The sequence below is a fragment of the Vombatus ursinus genome, unplaced genomic scaffold (assembly GCF_900497805.2).
Source record: "Vombatus ursinus unplaced genomic scaffold, bare-nosed wombat genome assembly UNPS02004704.1, whole genome shotgun sequence".
Classification (NCBI taxonomy): Eukaryota; Metazoa; Chordata; class Mammalia; order Diprotodontia; family Vombatidae; genus Vombatus; species Vombatus ursinus.
In genome coordinates this window covers 2,370,297-2,383,681 of record NW_020944482.1, presented here as the reverse complement: position 1 = coordinate 2,383,681, position 13,385 = coordinate 2,370,297, and the positions used below count along the sequence as shown (strand labels likewise).

The window sequence follows — 13,385 nt, the reverse complement described above, 5'->3', positions numbered from 1 at the left end:
GACAACCTAGAAGACAAGCAAAAAATAAAAACATTAAAAGGAAGTATTGCTCACTATGGAAGCAAAACATACCGCTCTCAAAGAAGGATCAGAGATCTCCCAGACAGGACAAAGAACCTCAACACTATAATGAAGAAAACTGCCCAGTACTTCTGACCATAGAAAATGAAATTCCAACTTCAGAATTCACAGATCACCCCCAAAAAGCAACAACAACAAAACAAGGTTGAGAACTCCAAAGTACATAGTGGTTAAACTTCACAATTTCAATTCAAACCAATGAGTTCTGCAAGCCATCCGGAGAAAGACCTTCAAATACAAAGGAACAGACTATTTCAATGATGCAAAACTATTCCACGTGGGCTAGAAAAAGGAGAAGAGATGAAATAATGTGTTCTGAAGAGCAATGGAGCCCCGGATATAGCCCATCCTATCCTATAGACTGATCCTGAAAGTCTGAGCTTAACCATATAGAACAAAAGATGGACGTTCAATAATAAAGAAGAATTTCTAACATTTTTAGGAAGAAAACTAGAAATGAAGAGATTATTTGCTTCTCAAACACCCCAAATAACAGAAATGCAAAAGTAAATAAATGCATCAGGCAAAGACAACAACAGCAATGAAGTTAACAACAGAAAGAGCAGTAGGAGACTTCTTTCTAAATGTACACAAAAAGACAGGGTTAAAGATGGAAGAGTGCTGGGAGACAAGATTTGTATAAGTATAAGACTTTAATACTAACCAGCAGGCAGCCAATTAAGGTTCCATATATCTAAGATTTCACATATAATTTCCTTCCAGATTCTGTCATGAATATACTAGCAGTCAGACCACCTAAGAACAGTAAAGATTTTTGAGGCTTGATTTGGAATTACTACTATTTCCTGGAAACTTGTTTCTTCTTTGGAAATCCAGTGAATCACAGAACTCTATCAGTAACTTGCTTTTTATTTCAAAGAGGTCATGAAACCATCTTCTCATATACAGCTGTTCTTCTGGGACTTTTTAAAGTCTATGTGATCAACGTGAATGTGAACCTTTGGACATTCTTCGCAAAGAAATTTGGTCATAGATGGTGCTCCTTTTCTCTTTCCCATATACTGAAACATAAATTGCATCTAAGTAATTCTTCATACAAAGACAACATATGTTGCCTTTATTTTGCCTTTATTTTTGATGTCAACACATGTTTTAACACTGCAAGACCTTGTTTGGCAGCATGTTTGACTATGTGCAATAACTTTTGTTAGCTCCAGATTATATCTTGTTCTCTCTAAAATAATCACAATTTTTTAAGAAAAATCATTGAAGTGCTTGCATTCTCAAGATCTGCAGCTTGTTTCTCATTTCCTTTTCATTAAATTTGGCACTCCATTTTACAGAGCTCCATGCTAAGAAAAATACTACCATACAATGGAAGCCACTTTAAGCCATTTTTTTTTTCAGGACTCAGTGTAAGTGTCCAAGAGTACTCTGCCTGATTGCCAAAATGTCAGCAACAATCCTGTCAACTGATGATTTGGTAAATATACTATATTTTCTTAATGTTTGGACAAATTCCCATATAGTATTATCTGGACAGAGGTGTGGTTTTAGAAGAGCACCATGCTGTGGTAGATGGTGTAAAAGTGACTGTCCACCTCCTGATGCACCAGCCTAACCAGGTCAGGATGTAGGTGGGGGCCATACCCAGCATCACAGCCAGGAGGACAAAGTACATGGACTTCAATGTGGAACACGAAGGACAGCAGTATCTTCCTGCTTTGGCTCTCTCTTGAAGTGTTGTAGCTAGGTCTCATGCTCTTCTCGTTCCTCCTTTCTTCTCTTTTCTGTGGTAGGTCAGTGAACCACCAGGCTCAAGGGAGAACCCTTAGCCACAAGCTGCCAGAACTCTTGCCTGCTCTGGAGCTGCCGAGCTTGCTACCTCCTCCTCCACCACCACCAGTGCCACAGGCCCTGAGCCTTAAGGGCTGCAATACTGAGTAGCAGGCAAACTGCTTCCAATAAGGAGCCTGGCTCCCCTAGTTTTCTGCTCCCCAGGAGATATGGACACAGATGATAGGCCAGTGAGAGCACAGCAACCTGGGAGCTATAGGGACACAGGTTCTGGTTACCTCAGGAAGAGTTACGGCTCATGACCCTCCTCTGACACCATATTGCTTTAAGCAGTTCTTTTTAAGGGGCAGCTAGGTGGCACAGTGGATAGAGCACCAGCCCTGAAGTCAGGAGGACCTGAGTTCAAATATGGCCTCAGACCAAACACTTGATATGTGCTAGCTGTGTGAACTTCGGCAAGTCACTTAACCCCGATTGCCTTACTAAAAAAAAAAAAATAAATTAAAAAAAAAAACATTCTTTTTAAGAGTTTGGCAATCAAAGGAATGAAGGGATATCATTGATTTTTTTTTGAAGGATGAGCAGCCGTAAGCATGTTAGCAGGCAGCAAGGAGTTAGTAGATGGGTTCAAAATTAAAGTGACAGGGAGGAAATGACCAGTGAGGTAAGCCATTGGAAGAGACAGGCAAAGTGAAGGGCTACTTCTTATTCAAAGAAAGTGATAACGAACAAAAGGACAGTTAAAGATGTAGAGGGGTTCTGATGTATGGAGTAAGGGAGAAGCTCACAGTAGACAACTTCTATTTTCATTAAAATAAAGTTTTATTGATGCTTTTTTGTTTTTCATAAATGTCATTTTTCTATGTGCATACCTACTTCTTTCTCTACTCCTACACCCCCAACTGACACAGAAAGTAAGGAGAATGTTACATTCAGCATCTGTAGTCTCCACTCAATCTTCCAAGAAAGTTTTGTATGTTTTCACCAACTCAGCATTGGGAGTAGACCCTAGAACAGAGCTGACCTGGCAAAAACAGAACCAGGGTCTACACATCTGCCCTGCCACCCCTACCAGTCTATATTGGCTACTAGTCAAAGAACAAAGATCCTTCTGAACACTCATCACTCTGGGAGAAACTTCAACAATAAAGAGTTCTAGGGCACAGCTGACCTGGTTGAATACTTCATTCATGCCTCGCCCCTTTATAATGTCTGATCCTAGGACTCTATTGACCCCTGTGTTGACTGTCAGACAGGAATAAAGAACAGATATATACGATGTGTGAAGAGAAGTATGCAAAGGATACAAAGAAAGGCCAAAAAAAGTCCCTCCCCTCAAGAAACGCACAGTCTACTGGGGAAGGCAACATGCAAACAGCGATGTCCAAATAAGATATCTATAGATCTATCTATCCATCTAGATATATTTCACATATACATATATATCTACATATATATGAAGAAAAGATATACATCTCACATAAGGTATACATATATAAGACATATCACATGTTTTATATGTATGGGTGTGTATCTTGTTTGTACATAGTTGTTTGCGTGTTGTCTCCCCCATTAGTGAGTTCCTTGAGGGCAAGAACTTTTTTGACTGATTTTGATTTCATTAATACCACCTCTGTGATTCTAATTTTACATACATACACATACATATATGATAAATTGGAGATAATATCAGAGGAAAGGAGTTAAGAAATTAAAATTAAGGAGGACTGGGAAAGGCTTCTTGAAGAAGGTGAAACTTGAAGGAAACCAGAGAAGTCAGGAGTAGGAGAAGAGGAAAGAATGAGATCCAGGCATGGGGAACAGCCAGTGAAAAATGTCAGAAGTTCAGAGATAGCATGTCAGGTGCAAGGAACAGCAAGGAGGTCAGTGTCACTGGATTACAGAGTACATGGAGGCTTAAAGTTTAAGAACATAGAAAGGTAGAAAGAGGCCAGGTTATGAAGGGCTTTAAAAGCCAAACAAAGGATGTGATATTTGATCCAAGAGGTAATAGGGAGTTGATTGAATAGATATGGTGAACTGTAGGAAGTTCACTTTGATAGCTGAAGAAGGATGGACTAGAATGAGGAAAGACTTGAGGCAGGGAGTCTCTCAACCAAATTATATGACTTTTGAAATTCTGCTACTTCTAATAATACTTCTATCATGGATCAAAAGAGAGGTAATTACTTTCCCTGTGCATGAAGAGATGAGGACCTACACCAAGGTGGTGGCAAGATTAGAAGGAAGCAAATCCAAGAGATGTTATGAAGGTAGAATCAACAGGATTTGGCAACAAATTGGATACGGGGAGCGAGAGTGAAGAGTCAAGTATGATACCTAGGCTACAAGCCCGGGTGACTAGGAGTACAATTTTGCTACTATGAGGCACAAGTGACAGATACTCAATATGTAACTGTCAGAGATGAAACCAAGATGAAGAAGACTAGGATGGAAAATTATAAAGTGGAGCATAAGAAAGACAAACTTAGTTATGCCTATCTACTATGCCTATGGCATTACTCAACAGTCCCTGCTAAATTTAAAGGATAAAAGGTAGTTAGGTTAATGAGGAGATGGTTACTATGGCAAAAGGAATGAATCTATGGAAAGTCACAAAATCACATACTTAGACTATCCCAATATTAAAATTATGTTGTATGTATTGAAGCAATGTTGTAAAGTGAAAAGAACACTGGACTAAAAGTGGGACTACCTGAATTTTTGTTCCAACTCTGCCACTAATTAGTGATGCACAAGTCATTTCATCTCTTGAGGCCTTAAAGAAATGATGAGGTTGGACCAGAAAGTCTCTTTTAATTCTAATGTTCTCTATTCCTTTTGATATAGGCTTAGTCATGTAATAGTACTTGAGTCCAAAGATCTGTTCCCTTAAGAAGGCAGATACAGGGCCTCCAAAAAAATAAAGAAGTCCAAATTCTAACACTTACCATTCTCTTGTAAGGGATAGCGATCCTGAGATTCATACTTCAGCTGGAGGCTTTGTGACTTCTGGGGTGCTCCTTGATGCTCTGTCTCCTCTAAGTGTTCTTCTAGTCTTTGTGCAAGAACTGAAATCTAGGGACAAAAGGTTGTAAAGGTACCATTGAATGAACTGGATTTACACTCCTGAGAAGAGACCATAAAGTACATTTCCCAAGGAAATAAAAACAAGGGGAAAAGAAACTGGAGTTGCATTCAATCCTCTGAAGCAGCAGGAGAAAAGAGGGAGCAAGACAAACCTAGAGATTAATGGCTAAGTAAAACCAGGTACAAGCAAAATTTGACTAATTTAAACCCATTGCTACACCCATTCTTATGGCTTCTTTCATGATACTAGTCTCTTTCCTACCTGCTGTCCACATTCATTTGGTTGTTGCTCCAATTCCTCCAACATAGTAATTACTTCTTCTCCGTTTTGTGGGAACCGCTTCTTCACCCACGCCTGGAACTCCTGGGGAAGGATAGTCAGAAATTGCTCCAGCACCAACAGTTCCATAATCTCCTCCTTTGTATGCACCTCAGGCCTCAGCCACTGACTGCAAAGCACCCATAGTTGGTTCAAAGCCTCTCGGGGCCTGGTTGTCTTCTGGTAGCAAAACTGTCTGAAACGCTGCCGAAAGGCTTCCTGAGTAAAACCATTTAATTCTGGTTGGCTGGATTCCTGTTCCCAAGTACAGTCTTCTTCTTTCACTTTCAAAACTTCCTTCTGTTCCTCTGGAACTGGCACAGAAAAGCCTTCTGACATCTTGAGATTGAATATCTAGAAAGGTCATAGGATCATAGATTTAGAGTTGGATGGGAAATTAATCCAAACTTTTCATTTTAGAAATGAGGAAACTCAGGCCTAAATAGGTTACTTATTATACCTAGAGTCACAAAAGCAAGTGTTTGAAGTGGGATTTGAACTTGGTCTTAAGTCCAGCATTCTATCCACTATAATTATTGCCTCTTGATCACTTAATCTAAGTTTTGAAATTGAAGCATAATTTTCAAGGAAAAAGTAGTTAAGTCAAGATCTGATAAACATTTGGAAGCAGAATGCCAACTCCTTATTCATTCCTTTTTGAGGAAAAGCAATGGACTATGAGAAGTGCATCCCCCAAATCCTCTGTAGTGTAAAGTAACCCATATGAATCTCTTAAAGGCATCACTGAAGATATTGTATGTCAGGGAATCGAATCTGTGACTCCAGCCAAAATGAGTGATACTCGTGTATTATCTCAATACACTAAAGTTCTCTAACTGCAAACATGGATTAAGCCAGCTTTCCCTTTCTGCCTCTCTAAGTAAAACTAGTGAACTGATCTTCCTCCGTGATTATTACTGTTTAAAAACTAAGACTCAAAAATGTTAGATAGGACCAAAGCTAAGCTCATTATCTTCCCCCCAAAATCCTCTCCTCTTCCTAATTTCCCTATTACTGTTCTGTACATCACTATCCTCCCAGTTGCCCAATCTCTCAATCTGGGTATTCTCTTCCACTCCTCACTCTCCTTCACCTCTCATTTCAGCCAATAAACACTTATTAAGCAACACTATAATAAGTAGTGGTGATACTAAGAAAGGCAGAAGGCAGTTTCAGTCATTTCTATCTTTGTAACATCTTTTGAATATGCACCCTCCTGATACTGCCACTACCTTGGTCTTCATTACATCATGCCTGGATTATTGCCATAGCCTGCTGGTTGGTCTCCCTACCTCAAGTCTCTCACCACTCTAGTACATTCTCCCTTTAGCTATCAAAACAGCCTTTCTAAATTACAGGTCTTTCCTTGCCATCTCTCTATTCAGTCAATTATGATGGCTCCCTGTTGCTTCCAGAATCAAATATCAAATTCTATGTTTGGCTTTTAAAGCCCTTCATAATCTGGCCCCTTCCTACCTTTCCAGTCTTTTTACACATTACTCCCCTCCATGTACTCTGTGACCCAGTGACACTGGCCCCCTTGTTGCTCCTCGAACACAATACTCCATCGCCAGTCTCTAGGCATTTTTACTGGCTGTTTCCCATGCCTGGAATGTTTCCCCTCCAGGTTTTCCTGGCTTCCTTCAGGTCCCAGCTAAAATCCCACCTCCTGCAAGAAGCTTCCCTGCTCCCCCACCCCCATCCCATTACCCTTAATGTTCCTGCTTTCCTCTAAAATTAGATACAATTTGTCCTTTATATGTCTTAATTGAACACAGTTCTTTGCATGTTCTCTATCCCAATGAATTCTGAACTCTTATCAGGGCAGTCACTTTTTTGGCCTTTCTTTGCATCTCTAGTATTTACCACAGTACCTGGTACACTGTAACTGCTTAACAAATGCTTATTGACTTTACTAAGTGACTCTAGAGCATTTTTTGTGGAACCCTGTGAACCAGCATAGTCATTTTGTTTGGGATTATGTAAATATAATGACCAAAAGTCCATATTCTGTGACCCAGAGATTCCATTACTAGGTTTACCCCAAAGAGGCCATTAGTAAGAAAGTCCTTATATACGCCAAAATATTTATAGTACCATTTTTTGTGTAGGAAAGAAGCGGAAACGAAGTAGATAACCAAGAACTGGGAAATGGCTAAACAAATAGCGATACATAAATGTAATAGAATATTATTGTGCCATAACAAATGACAAATGTAATACAGAGAAGCACAGAAATATTTCCAAGATCTGACAGAGTCAATTAAAGCCAATAAAACAATACTTATACAATGAATGCAACAGAAAAAACAACCACTGGAAAACAAATAAAAGTGAATTTTGCAAAATTACACAAACATGGCCCCAAAGAAGAGACATGAGAACACACTCCTAATAGCCCTCTCCTTTGTAGAAGATGAAGGGCCACAGGTGTGGGACATTGGATATATTTTCAGACTTTTTCAATATATTGGTCAATTTTAATTTTTTTCTCTAATCATTTTTCTTTTAAAAAATATTATGTATAATATACATGGCTTTCTTGGAGGAGGAGGGGAAGGTATGTTGGGAGAAATTCTGATGATGTAAAAAAAAAAGACCAATAAAAATGTATTTTAAAAAACAAAAATAAAGTATGCACTGGAAGTAGGAAAACTTGGGTTCAGTTCCTGACTGATGCATAATAACTGTGTGGCCAAGGGCAAGCTGCTTAAACCCTGACAATATAAACTATATTTGAAAAGAGTGTCCATACTTGGAATTCCCCACATTAATGAAACAAGTTTCTTTCTCACCTATCCCAAATGCTAAACACTGTAGGAAAACACTGAAGATACAAAACTAAAACAATCTTGGCCTCAAGAAACTCATATTCTACTGAAGGGTGTGGAGTTGAGAGAGATACTTGTGTATCATATACACAAGTAAAAAACATAATTTGAGGAGGAAAGAGTACTAACAAATGGGGAAATAAAAAGAAGTTCAGTCTCAATGAAACGACAACTATTCTACTTGGTGGAGATGAGGAAGAATTTCTTCTCATTCTGGGCACTGACACTACTTGTGCAAACACACTGCAACAGAAGTGGACTAGTCATCCAGTCTGGCTGCAATATTGAGTTCGAAAAGGAGAGTAATTAGAAAATACGGCTGGAAAGGCAAAAAAGATCTAGAATGTGCACTCCTTTAAATGCCAGGCTTAAGAGTCTGTATCTTATTCTAGGAATAATGAAGAAGTGGGAGAATCACATAACCAAATCTTGCTTTGGGAAAATTATTTTGGTATCGGTATGAAGAAAGCAAGAAAACCAATGAGAAGGTGAATGGTGATTGAGGATTTGAATCACGGTCAAGTGACCAGGTGAGTAGAGATAAGGGAAATGGAAGAGATGCACTAGTCACTCTCTATTCTTCTCCCTATCTTGACTCCTTGGTCAACTGGTGAACTAACATAACTCCATAGTCTCTTCCCCTCTTGAATCCCTAGCCCCCCCCTTACAATATTGCTTATTACACCTAGATAAGCATCACCCTTGATCACTCCCATTATTCATTGTCTTTACTTCTAACTGAAAGTGGAGAAAATAAGACAACTGTTCTGACTGGGTCCACTACAAATTTATGTTACATAACTTTAACTGAGCCTTCACTGCTGCTAGGCAATCTTACTATACCCCCCTTATCAAGTCACTAACCTCCTTTTCATAGCTGCTCTTCCAAACCTTTTCATCCCTTCTCAATCCTCCTATGACCTCCCCATTCTCCCACCTGAGTACTTTCTCTCATATTTTACAGAAAAAAATTGAGGCAACTAGCCATTAACTCTTTCATCTACACTCTTCTGCACCTCCAATGACTCAGATGTCTTCTGCCACTTTCTTCATCACCCCATTTCCCATGATGAAGTGGCCTTACTCGTTACCCTCTACTTGTTCAAGTGATCCCACCTTTTCCAAGATTACCCTGTCATCTCTACTCCTTCACTTAGTTTCAATCTCTCCCTATCTACTGGCTCACTTCCAATTGCTTATGAATTTGTCCACATCTCCCTTATCCTGAAAAATCTCTCAAGTGATCCCTCTATCCTCACTAAATATTGTCCCTTATCTCTTCTGCCCTTTGTGGTTAAAACTCCTTCCAAAGGCTATCTACAATTGGTGCCTCCACTTTCTTTCTTCTTGCTCTCTTCTTAACTCCTTACAATCTGGATTCTGACCTTGTCATTCCACCTAAACTGCTTTCTCCAAAGTTACTTATGATCTGTCATTTGCCAAATTCAATTGGCAATTCTCAATCCTCATTCTTCTAAATCTCTCTGCAGCCTTTGATACTGTTGTTCACTCTCTCCTCCTTGATATTTTCTTCTCCCAGGTTTTTTAAAATACCCACTCTTTCCTGTCTCTTTTCTTACCTGACTGCTTCTCTGTCTCCTTTGTTGGATTCCTTCCAGATCACACCTTCTAACTATAGGTGTTCCTCAGGGTTTCTGTCCTGGGTCCTCTTCTCCCTCTCTTCTACTTAATTTGGTGATCTTATCAGCTTCCATGGATTTAATTTAATTTTGTGTCTACGCTTATGATTCTCGAATCCATCTTTCTTGCCCCAACTTCTGTGCTGACCTCCAAATTGGCATCTCCAACTGCCTTTCAGACATTTCAAACTGGATGTCCAGCAGACATCTTAAATTCTATCTGGTCAAAACTGAACTCATCTTTCCCCCTAAACCCTCCCTGCTCCTACTTTCCCTATTTCTGGAGAGGGCAACACCATCCTCCCCAGGCCTCTGGTTGATAATCTAGGAGTAATCCTGGATTCCCCACTATCATCTCCGCCACCCCCCCCATATCCAAGCTGTTGCCAAGGCCTGTCAATTTCACCTTTGCAACATCACTCAAATATGCCCCCTTCTCTCCTCTGAAACTATCACTAGTGCAGGCCCTTATCACTTCACACCTACCTGTATTCTTGTAATGAAGAATAATCAGGCCTGCTGATGGGTGTGCCTGCCTCAAATCTCTCTCCCCTCCAATCCATCCTCCATTTAGCTACTAAAATGATTTTCCTAAAGTGCAGATTCTGCTTCTTCCTCGCCCCTCCCAACATACTCCAGTGGTTTCCTATTGCTTCCAAGAGCATATACAAAATGATCTATTTGGCATTCAAAGCTTTTCATAACCTAGCCTCCTCCTACCTTTGAAGTCTTTGATACAGTGACACTGGCCTCGTCGTCACGCCTGGAACTCTCTTCCTCCTCCACTCTGACTACTGACCTCTTTGCTTTTTTTAAGTTCCAGCTAAAATCCCACCTTCTACAGGAAACCTTCCCCAACTTCTCCTAATTCCTGTTTGTGTCTGAGACCCGATTTGAATCCAAGTCTTCCTGCCTCTAGGGCCGGAGTGGTGAGGCCAGAAGGTAAAACAAAACGGCCCCCTCCTCACATTTCTAGGAGTGTTCCTGAGGAGTGTGGGGGTTTGGGAAGGCAGCGATTCCCTAACGCCGCAGGCTGGAGCCTCCAGTGCGGTGCTTTTCCTCCTCAGATTATCAGGAAGAGAAGGAGAGGCGGCAACGATTATAATAAACAATAACTGGGAACTGTTAAGTCAAAATGGCTCGGGGGCTCAGAAAATGTACCAAGTGGGGAAAACCGTATTCCTACCACTAGAGCTTGGGAGAAAAGATCCCAAGGAAATGCCAAGGCGGCCCCCGCCCCTGAGGTGGCCCAGGCATCCCAGGCGTCCAGCACCTTCGGTTACCCAGAATCCTGAGGCTTCAGTGATCAGAGGCGCAGACGGGGAGAACAGGCCCGATCGGGGCTGGGCTTTGTCCAGGGGGGAGGAGCGGCCAGAGCCTCGAATGAGCTCCACAAACGGACGCCCCCCCCCTCCCAACGCTGTGTACCAAGGCCTTCTCCGCTTTCCCTAAAGGGCTTCCAGTGGCCAGGGAGCCTGAGGACGGGGGCAGAGGAAAGGGGGAAGGAGAGGAGGGAACTGGGGAGAGGAGTAGGAAGAGAGAAGAATGAAGAGGGAGAAGGAAAAGGCGTTTTATCCTCACATCCTCCCAGGACAACCCTTCCCTCATTCCCCTCTGCGGCACTCACCACAAACCCTCCGAGGGATGCACCCCTGAAAACGAGTGGGCGCTCAAAAGCGACTCGGCTCTCGACGATTCGCCCGGCGCCCGGAGGCGCGCATGCCATTTAGGCTGCTGCTCCGGCTTGAGTCCTCTCTAGGAATCTCCAGGCGGACTGGCTTCATCTCTTTGTTCTCCTACCTTAGGGTACCGCCCACCGAGATGGAAATACCGTGGTAGGCAGAGGGGGATGATGTGGACTCTTTGCCTGGGACCGTGATCTATCAGAATCGCCTTTGACACTCTCAGCTCTACAGCTATGAATCCTTTTCCTTTCTCACCATCTCCGTCTTTGTTGTGACTCCCAGTCCTTTGGCTCTTTCCCAGTCAAGACCTGCCTTTCCCAGTCTAACAACTCAAAAGTATTCTGTCTCTCTCTCTGTGTCTCAGAAGTGTACATTTTGATGGTAATAATAATAGTTAAATTCTAAATCATATTAACAATTGCATAACCCCCAACAATTCTATGAAGTTGGGAATATCAAGTACTTAGTTCTATTTTATAGATAAGGAAACTGAGGTTCAGTCACATCAAAGTCTGAACCTTAATTCCACCTAGAATAGTCAGTCATCACTTTGGGATCCAGTATTTCTGGTCCAGAATAGAGTTCATTTTGACTAATTTGAAAAAAAAAAAAAATCCAGGGAGGGCTAGTCTGTCTAAGTCTGATCTTGTTAAGTTCTGTCGATCTACATGGCCATCCTAAATGCATTTAAATGAATGACCCTGGCTACGTAACGGTACCTTTGGTCGTGAAGTTTTGCAAATTCTAGAAGGTAAAATTCCTGAAACAAATGAGCTATTAGTTTATCTGGGCAACCCCTTAAAGTGCACTCTCTTTGGGGATACAGAAACCCCAGAGGCAGTATCCTATTCCTTTAAGGGGCAATAACATCACTGTTTACAATCTTGCAAAAAAAATTCTCTATGAAATTCGCTCACTGATAAATTTTATTCTTCAGTGAGTAAGATGAGAAGAGAGAAAGAGAAATAAGAGTAGAGTCCCAGAGACAGGATGACTACCAGGTGTGACTGATAGCTGCCTTTCAGTAAAATTCTGACCAAGAATGTTACTTTGCAGAACTTAAAGAGAACAAAGGAATTAAAATTTGACCTCTCACTTGTCTAATTACTGCCACAAACCCAGGTATCTGAAAAAAGAGTTTCCAGTCCACCTCAAATAACCAATATTCCCCCCCAAAAAAAATTTCACTAGAAGATAAGGAAGAGAATGAGAATTATGCTGAAAATGTGTTTTCCCAAAAAATATAGTCTCATTTCTGTGTTCCTAGTTTGCGAATGGAGAGAGAGAGAGATTCTTTCCCTATTTGCAGAAATCTGACATTTTAACCTAACCAGAGACTAAAGTTGAGATTGAAATGTAATTTGTTTACTATGCATTTCCAAATTATGATGAAAATGTAGTTTTTATAAGTGCTGAAATATCTTAATGGGTTTTGAGGTTGCAGCTCTCTAGGACTTTTTAAAATAGAAAGTTTGTGAAATATTTGTGCAAATAACATCCAGACTCCTTTATCATTCTTTCCTTTTCCTGGGAGAATTATAGATTTATTGTTTTAGGGTAGAAGAGGAAGATAATTTCAGTGACTAGAGAATTCTCAGGAAGCCCTAAACAGAACTGAAGCCATTTTAAAAGTTTTATCTCCAGTGATTCCAAAAAGCAGGAAACAAAAAGCCAACAGTTTTACAGTCTGCAGTTTCTAAACTTCTAAGCAATGAGCACTAAGAGCAAGTTGATCTTAATTACTCTTTATTGGTTTCTAAATACTATTAGAATAGAATACCATAATTGATGAATAAATGAAATTTTTTTCCATGTAAGATACATCAGAAGGACATTCCCCTGAATGATGTCATTTGAATGGCAATAAGATTTGTTTCATGTTTTAAAGCCATGCTATTGTTTTATATTTTATGTTATGCTCTTAAAATTTTTGCATTATGATTTTACCAGCATATAAGAAATACTGTTTATTTGAGAAATG

At 40.5% G+C, this 13,385-nt stretch overlaps 1 protein-coding gene and 1 pseudogene across 1 annotated transcript in view; both read right to left on the bottom strand.

The window, feature by feature from the left end:
• LOC114027008 (piggyBac transposable element-derived protein 1-like) overlaps window positions 1-11,472 on the bottom strand; it is a 33,346-nt gene extending 21,874 nt beyond the window's left edge. Inside the window, 3 exon segments of the mRNA XM_027840810.1 lie at window positions 4,791-4,917; window positions 5,192-5,602; window positions 11,347-11,472. Of these exon segments, the coding sequence (XP_027696611.1) occupies window positions 4,791-4,917; window positions 5,192-5,602; window positions 11,347-11,445 (637 nt within the window). The 5' untranslated portion in view covers window positions 11,446-11,472.
• LOC114027023 lies at window positions 686-1,802 on the bottom strand (annotated as a pseudogene).
• Window positions 11,473-13,385: the final 1,913 nt, after the last annotated feature.